Source organism: Prorops nasuta, unplaced genomic scaffold (genome assembly GCF_024137725.1).
Source record: "Prorops nasuta isolate Cenicafe-Biocafe unplaced genomic scaffold, Cenicafe_Pnas_1.2 PNAS00016, whole genome shotgun sequence".
NCBI lineage: Eukaryota > Metazoa > Arthropoda > Insecta > Hymenoptera > Bethylidae > Prorops > Prorops nasuta.
Window position 1 is genome coordinate 6,240,802 of NW_027116813.1, and position 20,440 is coordinate 6,261,241.

At 32.7% G+C, this 20,440-nt stretch overlaps 3 protein-coding genes across 9 annotated transcripts; 1 reads left to right on the plus strand and 2 right to left on the minus strand.

Moving 5' to 3' along the window:
• Positions 1–664: 664 nt before the first annotated feature.
• On the plus strand, positions 665–4,992 carry YME1L (ATP-dependent zinc metalloprotease YME1L). Its single transcript, XM_066736898.1, has 12 exons — positions 665–1,261; positions 1,497–1,625; positions 1,705–2,115; positions 2,192–2,417; positions 2,566–2,660; positions 2,727–2,970; positions 3,052–3,184; positions 3,263–3,500; positions 3,580–3,819; positions 3,897–4,046; positions 4,117–4,269; positions 4,348–4,992. Exons 1-12 carry the CDS (start codon positions 1,235–1,237, stop codon positions 4,528–4,530), a joined length of 2,229 nt encoding a protein of 742 aa, XP_066592995.1. The 5' UTR covers positions 665–1,234; the 3' UTR covers positions 4,531–4,992.
• Positions 4,993–5,097: 105 nt separating this feature from the next.
• LOC136779369 (uncharacterized) lies at positions 5,098–15,770 on the minus strand. 4 transcript variants are annotated; one of them, XM_066736897.1, is made up of 7 exons: positions 13,633–13,963; positions 13,261–13,515; positions 12,988–13,180; positions 12,696–12,906; positions 12,462–12,604; positions 10,028–12,364; positions 5,098–9,774 (listed from the first exon to the last, which is right to left on the minus strand). In XM_066736897.1, the coding sequence occupies exons 1-7, from the start codon at positions 13,953–13,955 to the stop codon at positions 9,721–9,723; spliced, it is 3,516 nt and encodes a 1,171-aa protein (XP_066592994.1). In that variant the 5' UTR covers positions 13,956–13,963; the 3' UTR covers positions 5,098–9,720. The 4 variants fall into 4 exon arrangements, with proteins under 4 accessions (XP_066592994.1, XP_066592992.1, XP_066592991.1 ...); XM_066736895.1 differs by having other exon boundaries at positions 5,103–9,460; positions 9,583–12,364; XM_066736896.1 differs by having other exon boundaries at positions 9,733–9,774; positions 9,903–12,364.
• A 1,862-nt stretch (positions 15,771–17,632) lies between these two features.
• Positions 17,633–19,552, minus strand: msl-2 (male-specific lethal 2). Of its 4 annotated transcripts, none has more exons than XM_066736903.1 (4): positions 18,856–19,552; positions 18,629–18,780; positions 17,977–18,174; positions 17,633–17,908 (listed from the first exon to the last, which is right to left on the minus strand). In XM_066736903.1, exons 1-4 carry the CDS (start codon positions 19,433–19,435, stop codon positions 17,642–17,644), a joined length of 1,197 nt encoding a protein of 398 aa, XP_066593000.1. In that variant the 5' UTR covers positions 19,436–19,552; the 3' UTR covers positions 17,633–17,641. The 4 variants fall into 4 exon arrangements, with proteins under 4 accessions (XP_066593000.1, XP_066592997.1, XP_066592998.1 ...); XM_066736900.1 differs by having other exon boundaries at positions 18,548–18,780; XM_066736901.1 differs by having other exon boundaries at positions 18,629–18,783.
• Between the last annotated feature and the right edge of the window lie 888 nt (positions 19,553–20,440).

Sequence of the window (20,440 nt, forward strand, 5' to 3'; positions counted from 1 at the left end):
ACTGAAGAAGCCTCGTGGTCTAGGCGGTAAGGTAATCGCGTGGCGATTTGTGGGTCCGGGTTCGATTCCTGAACGGTACTTTTCTTTTTTTTTTTAAGATTAAATTTTTTTTAATGGCCATTGACTTACAATAATCAATAATAAACTAAAGAAATTCAGATTTTACGGAAATAAGCGAAATATAACGATGAAATTATAGTTAAAATAATTATTATATATCAAATACGCATTTCCTTAATTTATTATTGATTTAAATAAGTCAATGCTGATAAATAAATATGCTGAAAAAATCATGTATAAAGGCATTGGCCTGCAAATATAAATGACATCGAATATTGGTAGATTTTCGGCAAAGCGAAACGGAAAGATTTTGCCTCGACTCTTCTGCTAGAAACTAACAGCGAGAAAGACAGAGAGGTCCGAGAAAATATCTCCGCTCTCTCTTTATTCCGCTTTCTGGCAACAATGCATATATGTTTTACCCTATTCTAAGCTTAACGCTCGTGCTTCGTGGTCTCTTCCGATAGATTGCGTTAGGGGTTAGATGGACCTGAGACACGCGCGTTTGCCAACACCAGCGCCGCCTACCGGTAGGGATTGCCTCGGGACCTCGCATGAGCAATCTCCCGTTTCATCTCTGACCGTAGTAGTGACTGGACGACCGCCGGGCGAATGCATAAAGTTGTGTCGATAATGAAGATTGGACCTTTTTTGAAATTGTTTTTAAAAAATATATAACTACCAAACAAATAAAAGTGTATTATAGTTAATCTCTCCCCAGCTTCATTTTTAAATCTTACGTCAATTTTATATAATAATATTGAAAAACCCCCCTGTTGATTAATAGCCAACCATTTTTGTTATGAAATATTGCTGTCTATAATAATTTCCTAACAATCTCCGCTTTCACTTTAAATTCTTATACAAAATTAGAAATCTTAAACAATAATTGAACAGGGCGGGGAAAAGTTATTTAGAATCAAGTTAAAAGGTATGAATTATGAAACACATGAAAATAAAGCAATAAGAGACAAATTCTGATACGGAAGTTAAGTTTGAGAGACATTTCCGTTTTCTGTGCTGTGATGAAACTAATTCTCTCTCGCCTCCATTGTAATAATGTCATAAACTAATTAGTAAATTCACACATATTTTAATCATCTGTTACTTTTCTTATATTTCTTATTCTTATCAAAATTACAATTTAAATAATTTATTGCATCAAGAACATATAATGATTACTCTTCAGTTTCATAATCAGGTTAGTCTGAGTTGTAATACTGTTCTTATTTGTATTGCAGAATTTTTATGATATCAAAAGATATTAAAATTAATTTTAACTCTTTATAAAAAAGTATTAAATGATGCTAAATATTTTTTAAGTATTCTCTATATTGAACACAATCTTATTTTGTATGTTTTTTTATATATGTATAATTACATTTTTGTTAAGCTGTTATTAATATATTTATTTCGATGATTAATTCAACTTTTAGGTGCTTTATCATCTAGCACAATTTACATCAGCAGTTGGCTCAAAGCCATCGCAAGCTGTATTAAAAAATAAGAGAAACAAAACTACTTCAAGTAGTACAGATGATCTGTGTGATATATATCCTACAGAGGTAATAATGAATGATTAAGTGATACATTTTTAACATATATTGAGTAGTTATAGCTTATTAGTTTTGTTTCATATTTCAGTTGGCTAGTAACAGCACAGAGTTTGTGACATGTGGGATAAATATAAATAAATTGCAGATGAGAAATCAAGAGCTATGGATTACATTCAAGCCTGGTTTAATTGAACCCTTATGTAAAATTCAAAAAACCAATAAATGGAAAACATCTTTTGTATCTCATTGGAGTTTTTCTAAAAACAAAAGAGACTTTCCTTGCTCTGAATTAACAAGACCTCTTGTTTTACCAGCAATATTTCTTTTAAATAAACAGCAATGTAGGGCATTTCACAGTAAGCATGGTAAGATACAATCACTCTCTAGCAAACATGAAAGATATTTTAAAACAGCACATAACATAAAAATGGAATCAGAAAGGAATCCAACAATGATTACACGTCTTAAAGAATGGTTCAAAGATAATTCATCTTCCACGGTAACTTTTAGGAAGTTTAGCTATATTTTAAGATTTTAATAAATACCGAATATTGAAACAATAAATAATTCTGCAGATTACTAAATCAAGTATACTATCAGAAACTAAAGAAGCAGATGTTGAGAAAATTACTAACTTGTTACAAAACTCTAACACGACAGCAAATGAGAAAACTAAAATTATGACTGCCTTTGTAGAAGGATATGAAGCTGGATTACAAAGAAAGATAAAACGTCCACTTGTAATTAAATTTATTCAATTTTTAATTTTTGGAGCTTCACTGGGACTTATTTTCTATTTTGGTATGTATATATATTAATATTGTAAAAGACATTTTTTAAATAATAGGTATCTTATGCAATGTAATTATTCAAATTTAAAACGTTTTTTCCATTTATATCTGTTATAAAAAATTCTGCATATAATTTTTATTTTTATGTGAAAATTTAGTTAATGCTCCTAGCAGTGTATTTAAAATTACATTTCCAAATAAACATGAGATTGATCCAGAAGAAGTGAATGCAACTTTCGATGATATTAAAGGAGTAAGTCAAAGTTGAGTTTTAAATAATTTTAATTTAATATTTTATACAATTTGGTAATTCTTGTAGGTAGATAGTGCTAAAATAGAGCTGAAGGAAATAGTAGAATTCTTAAAGAATCCTGAAAAATTTACATCATTGGGAGCAAAATTACCAAAAGGTGTGTTACTGGTTGGCCCACCTGGAACAGGGAAAACTTTATTAGCAAGAGCAGTCGCTGGTGAAGCAGGTGTTCCATTTTTTCATTCAGCGGGACCTGAATTTGATGAAGTTTTAGTAGGTCAAGGGGCACGTAGAGTTCGAGAGCTGTTTAGTAAGGTTTTTTTACTACCCATCAGGAAACTTGTTTTTCCCTATTTAGATTATATCAATGTATTTTTATTTTACTTTACAGAATCAGCTAAAGAAAAGGCACCATGTGTTATTTTTATAGATGAAATTGATTCTGTTGGATCAATGCGTACAAATTCCTTCCTTCATCCATATGCTAACCAAACTGTTAATCAATTATTGACTGAAATGGATGGGTATATTTTAGACGTTTTCTTATCAATATACTAATATATTATAGTATTTTATATTAAATAGTAACAAACTCATTGTAGATTTCATCAAAATGAGGGGGTTATTGTTTTGGGTGCTACAAATAGACATAACGATTTAGATAAAGCAATTGTGCGACCTGGTCGTTTTGATGTACATGTTTTCGTTGATGCGCCAGATTATGCTGGACGTAAAGAAATTTTTCAATTGTATTTATCAAAAATTGTTGCACGCGATATTGATATCGATATATTAGCTCGAACCTCAACTGGATTTACTGGAGCAGATATTGAAAATATGGTATGTTTGTAATGATTTTATTAATTTGTATAGTATTTTTATTAAAGAAATACTGATAACATAAATCATTTATGTATAGGTTAACCAGGCTGCTTTACGAGCAGCGATAGTGGGTAATGATTATGTCACAATGGAGCATTTGGAGTTTGCAGGAGATAAAGTAAAAATGGGTCCTGAGAAAAGAAAACTTTCAGATGAAGAAAGCAGGAGAATTACAGCATACCACGAAGGAGGTCACACTTTAGTTGCTCATTTTACAAAATTATCTCATCTTGTACATAAAGCAACGATTATACCCCGTGGTCAAACAGGCGGACATGTAGGTTCATTAATTATAATTGCAATAAATTCAAACCAAACTGATATGAAAATAATAAAATCATTTGTTGTTTTTAGACTGCTTTCCTTATGAAAAAAGAGAGTATTTCCGAATATACGAGAAGTGAAATATTGGCTACTTTGGATGTAATGATGGGAGGCCGTGCAGCTGAAGAGTTAACCTTTGGCGCAGACAAGGTTACGGCTGGTGCTTACAGTGACTTCCAAGTAACTTTTATTCTTTTAAAATGAACTTTTAAATCTAATAATCGATTCTAATGATATGATTATAACACAGAATGCAACGAACATTGCTGAAAATATGGTCAAGCGTTGGGGAATGTCTGAAAAAACAGGATTTAGGGTGTACAAGGAATCTGAAAACTTTAAAAATGATTATAGCCCTCATTATAGAGAGCAAATAGATACGGAAGTAAAACGCATCTTGCAGGTTTGTGAATATTAATTTTATTCATTTTTGAAGATATTATCTTTGATACCTTTGCATTTATGATTATTTACCTTTCAGGAAGCGTACGAACGCTCGAAAGCATTATTGAAAACTCATTCTAAAGAACTTAAATTATTAGCCGATGCTTTACTTAAATATGAAACATTAAGTGCAGAAGAAATTAAAGCTGTATTAAATGGGAAAGATATTCGTAATGACTCGGAACCTGTTATAGAAGCACCGTCAACCAATGTATTGTAATTACCTGACTGATATTCAGCTAACGATGGTTACTAAAGCTAGCAAAAAAAACAAAACCTTGGTTTAATTTCTTAATATTCCTTCTGTATTTCAAAATACTTAAACATAAATAATTGAAGAATAGGAAAGACTTGCATAATTTTTTTTTTATTTAATTGCTAGCTAAACTTAAATTATTTATTAAACGACATGGGTTACAACATATGAGATGATTTCATTGAGAAAGCGCGATAAATAAAAATTCAACATACCTATATGTCCATACACATATTTATGAGTGTGCAGTTTTATTTTAGCTGAATAATGTTTTTCTACAATACAAAAAATTTTAAAATATGGGAGGATTTTAAAAAACGATAATAATTTCAGGGAAAACTATACCATCAATTTATTGATCGTTATATAGTTATAAATCATATAAAAAATTATAAATGTATATACTAAACTTATATCAACTTGTAATTTATCTGCGATAGAAAAAAATTATTTGTTAGTAATACTTTTGAATAATGAAAATAAATAACGTATATGATTTCATTCACAATCGGTCTACAATTTTATTTTTATGAAGAATTCAAAAAATTATTTCAGTCATTAATGCAAACTACTGCTTTTTCGGAAACTGTAATAATATATAATTAAACTATAAATATCTAAATAGATATAATTGTTCTTTTCAATATAAAATATTAGGTATAAAATAAAACCTAATCCACAAAATTATCACAGTTCGCTATCACTAACTGATATTTGACATTATAGAATATATAACTGAATGAATTTTTTGTCTAAAAAGTAAGTAATGAAGAAACAGAAGTTTCTCGATTTTCAAAACACTCTAATAAAGAATTTGGCAACCTGTCGAATGTAGCATAAAACAAGGAAGCCATCATTTTTATCACAGGTAGAGATAAGAGAGAAAACCGTAATCTAGATTTTTTTTGGAAATGATTTTTATTTACAAAGTAAAAAGATACGTCGGTGGTAATTACACATACAAAGAGAAACCATATTCCCTTCGTATTAATTAATGTACGTTTAATAATACAGAAAGAATAAAAAATTCTCTCTAGGGGACAAATCGAATCTATACAAATAATAGCAAATATGACAGATGGTTCTAAATAATTATACCTTACAATTATTTTTGCCTTTCATATGAAATACAAGTTACAATGATAATTCTAATAACAAGAAATTGAATCAATTGGCCATGGCAAGAAAATATGATTGTAAGAAGCAGAGAGAGAGAGAGAGAGAGAGAGAGAGAGAGAGATCAATAATGAAACTTTCTTTTTACTGCCACAAAATCGAGTTTTCTTCAAAAATTTTAACAAATAATCAGAAACAATTCTATTAACAAAGAAATCAATATGGAATGCTAAGTGCAAGTAATTATAAATGATATTATTAAATAATAATGCAACGTGTAAGCTTCCTTATTATAGGTTCCTAATGAAATTGGATTGATTTTTGTATAATTATAACGTCTATTTTTTAAAGCTATTATAACAATAATAGTTTCGTATATATGTATTGTTGCGTTTATCTCACTGATCTATTTCATGCATTTCTATTGATACTTGTAAATAATCTTCTCTATTTTTCTATTTCATTTTTCTCTGACTATTACACACGAGACATATTTTGGACATTGCACGGGACCATTCATTTCAACTACGTATTTATCAGTCATTATTATCTATCTGATCTTTGAATTTTTAAAAAAATTCCCAATGCTATTTCATATCTAGATACAAGTATCTATTTTAATAGAAAAGAATTCTTAAGTATACACGATTTACCATCTCATACTTAACTATTTCCACATGGCTAATTTTGTAACAAAATTATTAGAAATCTTTTCCCAAAGGTAGGATTTAAACTATAATTAAGGGTGTCCCACGAACGATGGCCTTGCCAATACCATCGGATAGGGGACCAAAATCTAAGTAAAAAAGTTGTAAAAACTTTTTTCCTAGCACCCTTGGTTAAAAAGTTATTTGCAATTAAAGATTATCGATTAAAGTAGCCTTTCTTAAAGAGGAAGATTGTTTTGGTTGCATTTTAAGGCCAAAAATGCTAAGAGATTCTGTGAATTAGAATACTAAGAAAAACACAATGCCAAACATCCACTTGAACTTATTGGAGTGGTTGAAGGCCGATCGGCAGTTTTGAGTGCGAGCGCCGTAAAAACATTCAAAACATAATAAACACACCATTACAATAGTCTCAAGTGGATGTTTGGCTTTGTTTTTTTCTTAGTATTTTAATTTACAGAATCTTAGCATTTCTGGTCTTACAATGCGATCAAAACAATCAAACAATCTTCCTTTTTAAGAAAAGCTACTGTCATCGATAATCTTTAATTGCAAATAACTTTTTAACCAAAAGTGCTAGGAAAAAAGTTTTTAGAACTTTTTTACTTAGAATTTCATACCCTACTCGATGGTTTTGTCATGGCCATCGTTCGTGGGACACCCTGTATTTAACGCTAGTTAAAGTACATTTTAGGAAATGTCTAAATAACCTATTATAAAAAAGACTATTAATATGCTATAATTTAAGTTCAGCGTACTAATAATTTATACATTTACAAAATTATACATTGATAACTGTATCTAGATAATAATCTAAATTTATTAGAAAGCATTGGTTTAATTCTGAATACGCGAATACATCACACAATTCCTACTATGTAAACTTTTTGTGCGTATAATATTGAGTAATAATATAACTGTTTATGTTATTTACTTATAACTAATGATTTACTGAAATTTTTCACGATATTCAATAATTGGTCAAAATGTGTCAAGTTTTCTTACAAAGTAGAGTCATAAAGCAAACTTTTAAATTTAAGACTATTAAATTGCTTTATGCATTAATATGACATATTACTTCTAATAATAATGTACTGTTTACACCTCTTATTACACTTTTGCTTTGCTTAAAACCATTTTTTTTTTAAGTGTATTATTTTACGTTGCCTAACAACTAAGTGTCAACACTTGTATTGTAGCGCAGCACCATTTAGACAAAGAAAGGAATATAATTTAACGAATTCATTCAAATCTTTGAATTTCTATGTAGAGAGAAGTCCCCTAACGCCGGACGGCCTCTAGTACCGGACACATACAGTATCTCCGTATAAATAAGTAAAAACGAAAAATTGCCTACATAGTAGGGATAAAGCAGGAGAGTAATACATATGTATGTCGCGAAACGCTATTGTTTTATCAAATTAACGAAAGGGCATACATTAATTGCATTGCTTAAGTGTTTAGTACTAGGAGACATCCCCCTACAAATCTGCTTTCTTCTATAATCACTCTAATGCCAGTCTGGAATTAAAAACTCACGTATATAAAATTTGATGCACTGTAAAAGATTTTTATGCGTTGAGAAAATTGTATTTCTTTTTATATTATTGTGTTGAGAGTAGAATTTTTGAAAAGTTTCGTATGGTTTTACAAAAATAATTGTTGATTGAAGTGCTGGCATGATAATATTTTTCAAAACATAGATTACCTTAACTTTAAACTTTTAGAACTTCTCAGCTATAATTGTTTACTTTTACTTTCTTTCAAAATTTCACTTTTCACATAACGAAATCTCAAGAAAGCTTTGACTACATTACGATTTTGATCGACATTATTGCACATACCATGTAACTATTCTCATATATTAACGGTTGTCAATACTGCCGATTAATTTCTGAATATAGTCTTTGTAAAAGAATAAACATTTGATAAATCATAAAACTCTTTATACAATGGATAACAGTTCATAATTGAAAACTTAGAATTTTGCAAATATTTTTCGCTGCTTTAAAAGCTAAACTTTAACAAATTTGTAAATAAAAACTTGAGTAAGTAACTATCCAATTTATAAAACTCTATCTGATGGTTGTAGAAAAATAGATGCCGACGTTCGTGCAACAACTTGGATTTCGTAATAAAGAATCTTTTACACTGTTAGAGGCTTGTCCTTAATGTAATGTAGTACTTCTAGTAAAATGCAAAGCAATATGAAACTTCAAGACGTAATAGCCAACAATTTTCGATTGTATAAAGTTTTGTACCACGTATTTTATTTATTTAATTTTCGTCGAATCATTTTTCGGCGTTAATTCGATTGTTTCTTTCTTGCAAAATTTTCTTTTATTAATAACAATTTTTCCTGACCTCTACAACTTTAATCCGATATAGATGAAGTATAGATTATTTTTATACGCATAGTTTTGAAACATAAATAATGATATTTCTGTAAACCAATTTCACAATTAGATAAATTTAAATAATTCAAAATTACAATTCTGTAATTTCCAACGCTATTTTATATCTTAGAAGTTATTTCTCTGAACAATTCAATTTTTGTAATTATTAATTTTCACGATATATAATTTCATATATATGTGTTTATAACTATTTACAATTATTTATATATACGTAGGTAAAAATCTTTTTTTACATAACAGTTTTCATACTGCTTTGTAAAATGAGCCGTAAAAGACTCTACACAATGAAAAACATAAGGAATAGATTATTAAACATAAGTATGTCATATTGGTTAAAAATAATTCTACAAGTCCAATGGATCTGATAGTCTTATGTTTAATATTTCATTCCTTATATTATGCATTATGAAAAGCCCTTAACTGCAAAGAAAATACAATTGGCAGTTTACAGATGTTTTGTTCATTTGTTAATCTACAAAATGAAATAATCGATATGTACAACAATCATATTATTTCCCCATTTGTGAGCGCGCGCGTATGCACGCACAATTAAGTTTGCAGATACTTTGCGCTGTATTTAATAGTTTCTTAAAAAATTTATATGATATAAAGTGTACGAAGAAACTTGTTTAAAGCAAATTTGTATTCACTTTTGACAATATTGAACTGAGACTGGCCAATGATAGTGTACAACTGTGATAAAAAAATAAAAACTGCAAGTAGTTAATGAAGCATTAGGGCGGTGCAGATACAGCATATATACGTATAATCGAGCTTTGGTATAACATTAAAGATAACCGAATGATAAAAATTACCTTTGCCGAAATACGATAAGGATCCTCAACGATTAGGCTCGGTTACTTCATTGAACAGCGGTGTTAATGAGTCCACGTCTTGCAGGCCGTCAAAATTACCGAGAGGATCCAATTCGTCCGTCTCCCCATCGGCCTCTCCTAAAAAGCTGGTCTCCAGTAAATCGGTAACATTCCTACACATGCTACTCGAAGCTGTAACATTTACAACATCGTTGTTCAAGTTAAGCGAATTCAAGGTAGGACTGGATAGCATGGGCTCATTGCTCTCCCGATAAACATCTCTGGGCTGAACCGTGTGAAGAGGGGTTGAAGGATACGACCTTGAGCCATTACTGTCTTCGGTGTAAGCGGCTGTATACGTGTTAGTCGTAGTGGACAACGGCATTGGCAACGGCGTATTTGGATAAGAACGAGACTGAATGATCTTTTGCAAAGTTCCACTCACCGAGGTGTCCAATACCGTATTTGGATCTATCATAGTATCCTCGGAAAGGTTTAAATTGGAACTTGGTAGCACCTCCAACGGCATTACATCACTTTCTATTAAGTGGTTACCGTCGGATGGTTGATTCGGCAAAATTTGTAAGCTCTCCGGACCCCCCTCTCTCAAGATGTTCAATATATTCGTTATATTTTCAGGCGTCATCTCCTTGTCGCCCATCAAGAATGACTGATCCTCCGTTATGAAGTTGGAGCCTACGTCGTCTAGCAAGAAGGAGCCCTCAGACTGTCCTATCGTTCCAAAATCATTGAATTCACTGGGTACAGGCGTCGGTGCAACGGAGCTTCCCGCTGACGGATTAAAGCTCTGACTTTGATAGTTCGTCAAAGATTGCTGCGTGGATATGGGTGACATCAGCGCAGGGTTGACCATTCTATGAAGTGGAACAGACTGCGAACGATAGAACAGCGGATCGTTGACGAAACTCTTATTACCGTGAAAGAGTTCGCTAATTTCCTGATCCGTCGGTTGATTCTTCTGATATACGTTCTTGATCTCCTGTAAATTCTCCTGACTTGGATAATTGATGAGCAGCTGCTTCTGAGGGGTAAGATCCGACGATAAGAAAGAAGGACACTGCGTGGTCTCCTCTTGTTTGTGGACAACGGGAATTGGAGTCGAGTTGGTACCAACTTGGACCTCCGACGATTTAGTGGATGTCAACTGGGATTGCTGCATGGAAATGTGTCTAATGACATCATGGCTGCTGATAGGAACGACAAACGTGTCGTTCTTGCTGGTGAACACAGGGACGCTGCACGACATCGAACGAGACAATACCTTCTGAGATATTCTGGATCTTGAACAACCAGCCTGTAGATTGCTCCTAGATCGTGGAACCGGCGTATTGCGAGGTGAAACGAAGGGGCTTGCGTTCGCAGAGTTGCATTTAGATGCACGACCATTGATCGGTGAGTGAGGACCTGGAGATATAGGTGTGAAATTGAATATCCTTCGGCGTGTGTTCGGACTCTGGGGAATGGTGTTCGTCGCACTTGTACCAGCAGAGTCTTGAGAATGCTCAACGACATTTGTCTCAAAGCTGACCCGTCGTCTTGTACTGGATTGATTGTGATGGTTGACCAAGGTCGGTGTTATCAGAGTATGCTTTGGGGGTACCTCTCGTTTATCCACCATAATGTTTTGCCTAATTATCGCGGTCGGAATAAGCTCTATTGGCTGATGTATCGTGCTCGATTTCAAATTTTGTTGCAATATTAACCTAAGCTGCGAAACCTTGTCCGATCTGGACACGTGGTCGGGCTCCGCTGAAATAATACTCGCTTCGACGTCCGAACTGGACGAGCTACTTTGCTGAAAATACTGTAACAATTCTTCCTCCTGCTCCTGGGAGTTATTACCACCATTCAAGTAATCATCAAATGCATCGGTATCAATAGTGCAAAGTTTTTCGTTTTTCGAGTTTGTTCCTAGTAGTTCTATTTGATTTTTGGTCAAAGTGGTAGGACCCACTGAACCTGTATACGTTGTGGAAGAGTCGGTCGAGTGCGAGCAGCCATTCATCGTTGCGCAATTCCCAGAGCATATTGACGACTTAATATCACAGCTTTTGGTAGGCTGATTTCGAGCAGCCTCGGTGGTTTTGCACTTGTTAGGTTTTAGGTTACTAGCTAGTATCACCGATATCTTCCCGGGACGTTGCGTGCTTGAGAGCTTCTTAGCCAACAACGCATTGGAATGCTCTACGCTTTCTTGAACCTGCGAATCGATAAGTTTCGTTTGCTTCTCCGGACTCGACTGGGACGTCTCTGTCGGTACGTTCGAATTGGCACGCTTTCTGGAATTCTTTAACTTTACGTCAACTTTCTGCGCGTTGCAATTTGTCGTCGTCGTCGTAGCCGTCGTCGTCGTTGCCGTCGTCGTCGTTGCCGTCGTCGTCGTCGTCGTCGTCGTCGCAGTCATCGTCGTCGTCGTCATCATTGTTCCTGTTGTCATCACAGTTTCTGTTGGCGTCGACGTCAATGTCGTTGTAGCCGTCGTCGTTGTCAATATTGAAGCGCTATTACTCGGCACACCATCGTTCGATTGTACTAATATAGTATCACAGTTTGATTCTGGGGAGAATTCATTAGAAGGCTGGCTAATAGATCTAATGATCTTCTTCTGCCGGCCGGTAATAGCAACAGGTAAGCTAATCTTGGTAACAGTAGCCTGTTCAGCTGAAGCATTTGTACCTTGAGGTGACCGATTAGACCTTGCTTTCTTACTACCCTTGTTTGCTCCTCCATTGGTATCTACATTTTTCTCTTTACTTTGATTCTGCAATGAATGATTAAACATTTATCATAAGGTTTCTTTTCCTCTGCCAACTGTTCTTTCTTAATTATTATTTCTAAGTTGAATGCCTTAAGCTTACCTGAACAATAGTATCCAAGCAACGATGTTTTTGGTCTTTTATATGTTCGCGTTGTTGTAATTTGCGCTGTAATTGCAGCTGTGCCTCTCTTAATTTTGCAGACTTAGCAGCTGCCAGAGTATCAGTTTTATTTAGAGGTAGTTCTGAAAGTTTTTAATGGATAAAATCAGTCTTGTGGGATAAGATAAAGTTAATTAATCAGAGAATTTAATAAGTTGAATAATATATACTAACCTTTATCTGTATAAGTATTAAGTTTACCCGAAGCACATAAAATACAGACTGCAGCCAGAGAGCGTTTATCAACATAAAGGTTGTCTACTAGATGACGTGCTAAGGCACTCAGTGTTGAAAATTTTACCCCTAACAGCTTTTCTGCCCATTCTCTTATTAGCATGGACGCTGCTCCTAGCATCTCCTCTGTGAAATTTTCTTCTTCCTCCTCCTGAAAATTTAACATTAGCTTGTTTAAAAAACTAATGTTTTGTTTTCTTCTCATACTTTCAGTATTACAAATAAAATTTACACTGCGAACTCCACTTATGACTGGCAATATTGGAGGCTCCAACTTCATCCGTTTACGCATGCCAGCATAACAATACCGCGAATTACCGCGAGTTCCAAGTCTTCTAGGACGCACGCGTGGGTAAACTTGTTTCATAACTTTTCCAAAATCAGCAGTTGATAGTGGCTTCATAGAATTTCTTATACAGTACATACTAACAGAAAACATTAAAAACATAATTAATATATCAATATTCTACTGCATAAACTTGTTTTTGTAAATAAACAATCATACTTATACTCATCATAGACTTCTTGTTTTGGTAACGAAACATCTGGATCCTCCTCCAAATGGGTCTTAATCCACATAATAGTCTGATGAATTTCATAACGATTTCCTAGAGGATTGAGTGGTTGCCTTAAAGGATCATTAGTTCCTCCAAGAGTGGTCAATGATGAAGGAAGTTTCAGGTACAATAGAAGTTTCTCTTCTATTTTAAGTTGTTCGATTTGCGAAAAAATCTCATGGACACATAATCTTGATTCTTCGCTGTATTATGGACAAGCAATTTTGTTGTACAAATAGATATTGAAGTATAGATTAAAATATATATATGAAGAAAGACTTTAAATGCAGCACAAAATTGAGAGTAGAAAAATAACTAACCTGATACTATCTTCGATGAGCTGTTTGAACTTGTCATGCTTGGGGGCAGAAGCATGATGGGTGAGTGAAGTAAACTTGGCTGTCAGGATGTCCTGGACTAGGTCAGCGTCATGAAATCCGTTGGTGAGTCGACCAGACGGCGGGCGCTGCATTTGCTTGGTTTGATTGCCAGTATTGGTCGGTTCCTTGCCATTTTCCAAACAAATGTCATTTTCTTCCCTTTTGATCTTCCTGCCGTCAAAAGTGCTCTCGTCGGTTGTCTGTACCGGCCTCGAGGATGCTTTGCTGACGCAGGGCTTAGACTCATAATTAGCGGTACTCATGGTAGGCCCTATCGAGGCTCTCTATTGTCCAAGCCAAGTCGTTAAACACGTTACCATTTTGCTCAGTCAGTCAGCTGGACTTTCTAACTCTCTCTCTCTCTCTCTCTCTCTCTCTCTCTCTCTCTTTTTCTTTAACTCAATTACTCAGTTTACTAGTTAGCATCCCGGTCTTTTGGCCTCAAAGGCATTCTAGAGTTGCGCGAGTCGCGCCAAACAACCGATACAAATCGACCTGTTCACCAAAATCCGCTGAAAGTTGCAGCGCTTATCTGTCATAACGATTTAGGGCACATCCTTCAATCCAGGAAGCCAGGAGTTACTCTCTTAAATTTCTCTCAACTGGATAATCCGATTTTTTTTCGCACTTGACCACTAAGCACTTTCCTTTACTCACTCTAGCCTTTATCCTTACTGGAAGTGATTTTTGTTCACTTGCACATCGTCCTGGCTCCGGCTTTCCCTGTCCCCTAACGGCCCTGACGTGTTGAGAATGTTGAGATCCCGCTTTTACCAAGTTTTACCCGCTCTTGCGCGCTAATCGGCCCTTCTGCACCCGCTGCTTTGTAGTTTGTACTGCCTCGTCTCTTCTCTCTCTCTCTCTCTCTTTCTCTCTCGAACACTGAATCGTTCAGAGTTTCAAGCTTCTAGAGAAACTAAAGATATAGATATGGTTTAGAGGAGACAGACTCAAAAATCGCTATCAAACTGTAGAATTCCCTTCTCCTGGGCAGTCGAAAATTTCATCTCAACACCTGCAATTTCGACGGTTTTGACCGTCTATCTCAAGAAACAAGACCACCAAGACTGCCCCCGTGCTGCCCTCTTTTGAGGTTAGACCCGTTCAGTGTGTTCAAATGGTCAAATGCTTCCCATTATTAATTTACCGCCATTTCTTGTTGCTCCATTTCGTCGTTTGTTTAAACTAATTAAATAACTCTACTCCCTTTTCCCACTTTTTCATCATTTTTCTCCCTCTCTCTTACAATAGTTACAATGATAATTTTTTTTTCCTATCGACTTTTTATTCTTCTTTCCTTATCTCAGTAGTCTCAGACGTCTCAGTATTTAAAACTGCTTTTATAATAATTATAATTTTTTAAATGAAATACTATATCGTCCCTAATTTAAAAAAATTGTATTTAAGACAGATTCTTGGTATATAAAATAGGTTTATTTGTTTTTTTTTCTTGTGTATGTATACTGACAATACGTGTTTTATATTATTCATGATGGACTACAGTGTAACATTATGATTATTTTTATAATGTAAATTTTATAATCCTTCGACCAACAAGACTTCATCATACATAAAATATAACAGTGTTTCACTGAAACTACTATATTTCCTTGGATCTGCCTTACACCAGACAGATGGATTTAAGACTACTAATACATATCAAATAAATTCATGCTTATAATATAATATTTAAATTAATTATTGTTTATATATATACATCATTTAATTTAAAAATAAATTACCTCTTATAACATTGATATTTTTCATTCTCTGTTAGAGTTTAACATAGTACAAGTATTTTTGAATGCAAAATCAAGAGAATATAATAAATAAATATGTATACAAATTTTTGAATGAGCTGAAAAGTGGTTCTTATCTTAAACAAATTGCATTACAGAATTTCTATATGGTGAATCTATATAAGCGAAGTTAAAAAATCTTAAAATCACTTAAACAATATATGTTAGTAAATAAAATAATTTCCTAATTGTAAAAAAATTTATTAGTACTAATAAAAAGAAATAATAAATTTGTACAAGATGCTGTTAAAAATCTTTGAATTGAATATACTATAATTAAATCTATTTCTAGGTCCCAAGAAGTAATTTCTCTTATATTTATGTTTATCATATAGTGTAGACAACACATGTTATATACAAACATATATATACACAAATACAATGACTAAAAATACAAAGCTTTGTTAGAAGATATAAGAATGTTTTGTATGCATCTCGCTAGTATATTATTTAAAATTATGTATTTTAATGTTTGAAAAATATGCTTGTATAAATAATTTTTTATTGCACTTAGACCTTAACGTTACAAAACTTCTAACAAAATTTGTTTATTGAATAACTAGATTGATTCAAACTACAAATCCTTCTTTTAAATAGAACTATATCTAAAGTCGATTTGAAGCCAAAAACAGCTACATTTTCTCATTCAACATTTTTATATCTTCTACTGTTTTATTAAAAGTAACATAATTATTATTATCATGTTAATAATTAATCGATCTTAAATTCTTGGCAGTAGTAAAGCATACAATTTTATGTATACATAAAATAGATAAGCTTTAGATATTATGTTTAGGTACTAATTTTAGTTTCACATATTTTTTAATTCAGTTAAATGATATAGTCTGTGATTTTATATTCATTGGTCTTTCAGATGCCTTTATGTAAATAATATTATTTTCCTTTAATTGCCACTTGGATGCATTTTAAAACAAAAAGATACATTAAAGTTTTGAAAAATATTAAAAATATAAAAAATGTATAAATTATAAGGTGCTTATAATTAAATAAAATTAGAGTAAAAATCTCATGGAGTACAAAAGTTTTGCATGATTAAATTAATTGTAAAGGCTGTGCGCCATTAATGTAATAACTTTGTACTTAAGTTTGAGTTTTATAATAGCTATTGGATAAATTTAATAAATTAAATGTTATTATTACAGCAGAACTTTCAATTATTAATGTATATGCATGGAATTTGTCTTTATGTTCAATGTTGGATCAAGCAAAATAAAGTAAGAAATATTGGTCTTTTACAGATGTGTTTGGTCAAATATTTTAGACATATGTGATAATTATTTAGTACAACTTTTAAGATTACTTGAAAATCTGCACTTTTTAAAAGAATATATGTACAATAGCTTTTATAAAATAAAGAAGCAAATATACATACTATTCCCGAAAATTTTATCAACATACTATATAAATAATGAATTGATGTTCATAAGGTTAGTGAAAAATGAAACCTATTCCTTCTACTTCAACAGGTTTCAAACAATGATTTGAAAATGATACTTTCTTTGTAAATAATAATATAAATTAATATTTTTAGTGTAAAAGCATTTACTTCTTGAAAATACAAAAAGTGCCCTTACTAACCAATAAAATTAATGCTTTCTCAATAAAAGAAAAGAGCTTCAAAGGGCAATGTTAAAAGATAAAAGTTAACTTATGAATCATTCTATAATGTTAAAATGTCGCAACTCCTTCCTTCCTTGTAATTTTTTTTTAAGTTGAATTAATCTTGTTGTCTTTTAGTATTAATTAATTTTGCATAAAACAATTATATAAGTTTTAATTTGAATGTATAATTTTTAGGTAACAATAAAAAGATAAAACATAAGTTAAGGACTTAAAACTTACTCAATTACGCACTGGTTAAATGAGAATTATTATTTAAAAATAAAAGAATTTTAATTGTTAATAAAATATTGTTTACACTTTAATTTGTATGTTCTTTTTTCAATATAATTTATCTATCATTGTTTACTACCTAACTATCGAATAGCGTAATTCTCATTTTCCATGTAAGTATTAGTCTTTAGTTTTAAAAATTAATAGCACATTATTACAATCGTTTAAACTTTTCAGATGTTTACTGAATTTGTCATGGTTAATGTGATACCTTTGGATACCACTTATGTGCGCTGTCACACATCAATTTGTACATCACTATCTTCAGCTTCGCTTTCTGTACTAACCATTGCATCATCTCCCACTAATAATGCAGCTGGCAAATTTTGCGGAACGTTGTCTATATCTAATCTTGGAGTTGAATAAACATTCAGTACTTGTATTGTGGTAGGTGATGTGGACAGGCATTGAGCCTCAAGAGGATCTGAATTCAATGGATCACAATCTAACGGAGTAGATAGTTGTAATTGTAAATTATGAAGTTCTGGTATATGAGGTCGAATCTAGAAAATGTATGGAAGAGTTTAATATATTATTAACTGTCTATACATAATACTTAAATGTTAATTACCTTGAGTCCATCTGCTGTATGCGGATTCCTGCAACCTCTGCATCTACACTCGATACATGGCTTACTTTCTACATAACATGGACATCTTTGACCACAGCACGTTAGTTTGCCAGGTATTGCTGTAGCATTACCGCATCTGCATCCTTTTCGTTTGCTTCTAGCAGAGCTTGACCTTGGTTTTTTAAAATTTCCCGAGGACTGATCACAACAAAGCAATATGTTATCTTAAATACTCATCAAATATTTAAATAAGAGTATACAAGAGATTAATGCAGAAATAATAAGAAAAACAATTGATTTCCAATAATAAAGTTCAACTGCATTAATCTTTTTATGGGACCAAATAGATCATTCTAAATCTATGTTAGTAGTTAATAATTATAAGTATTAGTATGTTCTATTAAATATTGATTAAAATTTTCTAATGAAATGGATAGTTAAAAGCGAATATACCTTACAAGTAGCATTAACGAAGGTGAAAATTGTTTAGCACACACATTTAAATGATAATTATAGTGTAATACAAACATTTTATAAGGTATAGGATTAACCGAATATCTATTGAAATTACTTTGCTGTTTTTTGTAGATTTTTTTTCAGTAGGAGTCCCATATTTAAGGTGGGAAGATGGAATGCATTTTAACCCTCCTACCGAGCTGTGCTGGCTTCCTTCCGTATCCAGTTGTCGAACTTCTGTATCTTCAACTGCAGCTGCTTTCCTTTTAATAGTTATTTTGTTACCAGATCCAGCATACATGACAGAATAGATTGACGACCCATTAGATACGGTTCTTATTGTAGGAGCTTCTAAGCAACATATTAAAATATATTAAAATCAAGAAACAGTAATCAAAAACTTGTAAATTGTTCAATTTATACCAGGTATAGTTTGAGTAGCATTATCAGGTATTGGAACGGAACTTCCCTGGGTTTGAGTAGAAGTTGTACTGGTATAAACACATGGCAAAATGCTATATGCAGATTTGGATAATCCTGCGTTACTCTTGAATTCATCTTTAAAACCAGCACCTTCCTGAATAAGCTCCATAAGACTGGCAGCACCAATAGTAGGAGCACCATTACTTGTTGCACTGGAAGACACGGAAAGCAACAAACTGCGATAAACGGTAGTGCTTGTCAAATATTCGCACAACTTTTTATAACACTGCAACAATATTCTAAGCTGAACATTTTCTACGTATTTCTCATAATCCTTGCACCATCCACAAGAGGGCTTAAGTTTTTTGCGGCCACCTCGACATCCCCGACAGACGTGGTGCTGACAGTTGGTCTCTGTCGGCGTATGAGGTTCTATTAACAAATTTGAACACACAGTACAGCTGAGACTTTGCCGTAAATACGGAACTAGCCTATACAGGTCCGTCCATGAATTGCTGTCCTCCACATCTGCTTGCAAAACCAGCCGGCATGTCGATACATAAAGGCTCGTCGCATTCATTGTTTTTCTAATTTCTCTACTAAAATTAATTTATCCGTTCCCAGAAACTAAAACATAAACAATACCGCGATCAAAACCAGAACCATAACGTCCATAACCACCACCTTCGCACACAAACAAAACACCGGCATGTTTTATTCAACATATACATACTATAGAGGGGTTTGCCACTTTGCCAGTATGTACTACTGCCAGTAGGGTAAACCCAGCGTTGCCAAGTGTATACTATGACCGGCAGAAACAGCGTTGCCAAGTCCGTACGCTGTATAGTTTGTTGGCGAAAATATTGGACGTTTATTTTCAGGGATTAGATCCAGATCTCGGATCAAACTTACCACAGTGTCGCAACTTACGAAAAAAAAACTAGATCACCCTAGACTAATCCGGATCTAGTAAGGAGGCTTTCGCGAGAGTGAATCCGGATCCAGATTTAAGTAGAGTAATTGGGGCCTATTCAGGTGTGGAAATTTTAGCTGTCATTAGTGACATTATTCTAATCAACAAAAGGTAAATATTAAATTTCCAATTTGTTTTGTTAAAGATAAAGAAAGAAGTATAATAATCATTAATAATTTTCACTTTTTATATAATATATTAACTTTCTTACGTAATTTCTCTTAATAACATTTTATTTACAGATTAAACAATGAATTATATGAATTTATGGAATATTTTATTTGAAAATAATGAGGAGGAAGATGATGTATTATTATCTTCCTCCTCATTATTTTCAAATAAAATATTCCATAAATTCATATAATTCATTGTTTAATCTGTAAATAAAATGTTATTAAGAGAAATTACGTAAGAAAGTTAATATATTATATAAAAAGTGAAAATTATTAATGATTATTATACTTCTTTCTTTATCTTTAGCAAAACAAATTGGAAATTTAATATTTAACTTTTGTTGATTAGAATAATGCCACTAATGACAGCTAAAATTTCCACACCTGATAGGCCCTAATTACTTTACTTAAATCTGGATCCGGATTCACTCTCGCG

Excerpts from the sequence above, each read along its gene's own strand:
- YME1L (XM_066736898.1), top strand. The coding sequence starts at position 1,235 with ATGATTACTCTTCAGTTTCATAATCAG. Across the intron at positions 1,262-1,496 it reads CTCTTCAGTTTCATAATCAG|GTGCTTTATCATCTAGCACA; the intron begins GTTAGTCTGAGT and ends TTCAACTTTTAG. Across the intron at positions 4,047-4,116 it reads GTGCTTACAGTGACTTCCAA|AATGCAACGAACATTGCTGA; the intron begins GTAACTTTTATT and ends ATTATAACACAG.
- LOC136779369 (XM_066736895.1), bottom strand. The coding sequence starts at position 13,955 with ATGAGTACCGCTAATTATGAGTCTAAGCCCTGCGTCAGCAAAGCATCC. Across the intron at positions 13,516-13,632 it reads CTCATCGAAGATAGTATCAG|CGAAGAATCAAGATTATGTG; the intron begins GTTAGTTATTTT and ends TCCATAATACAG. Across the intron at positions 12,365-12,461 it reads GCTTGGATACTATTGTTCAG|AATCAAAGTAAAGAGAAAAA; the intron begins GTAAGCTTAAGG and ends CATTCATTGCAG.
- msl-2 (XM_066736899.1), bottom strand. The coding sequence starts at position 19,435 with ATGAATGCGACGAGCCTTTATGTATCGACATGCCGGCTGGTTTTGCAA. Across the intron at positions 18,784-18,855 it reads TGCTACTCAAACTATACCTG|AAGCTCCTACAATAAGAACC; the intron begins GTATAAATTGAA and ends TATGTTGCTTAG. Across the intron at positions 17,909-17,976 it reads ATACAGCAGATGGACTCAAG|ATTCGACCTCATATACCAGA; the intron begins GTAATTAACATT and ends TACATTTTCTAG.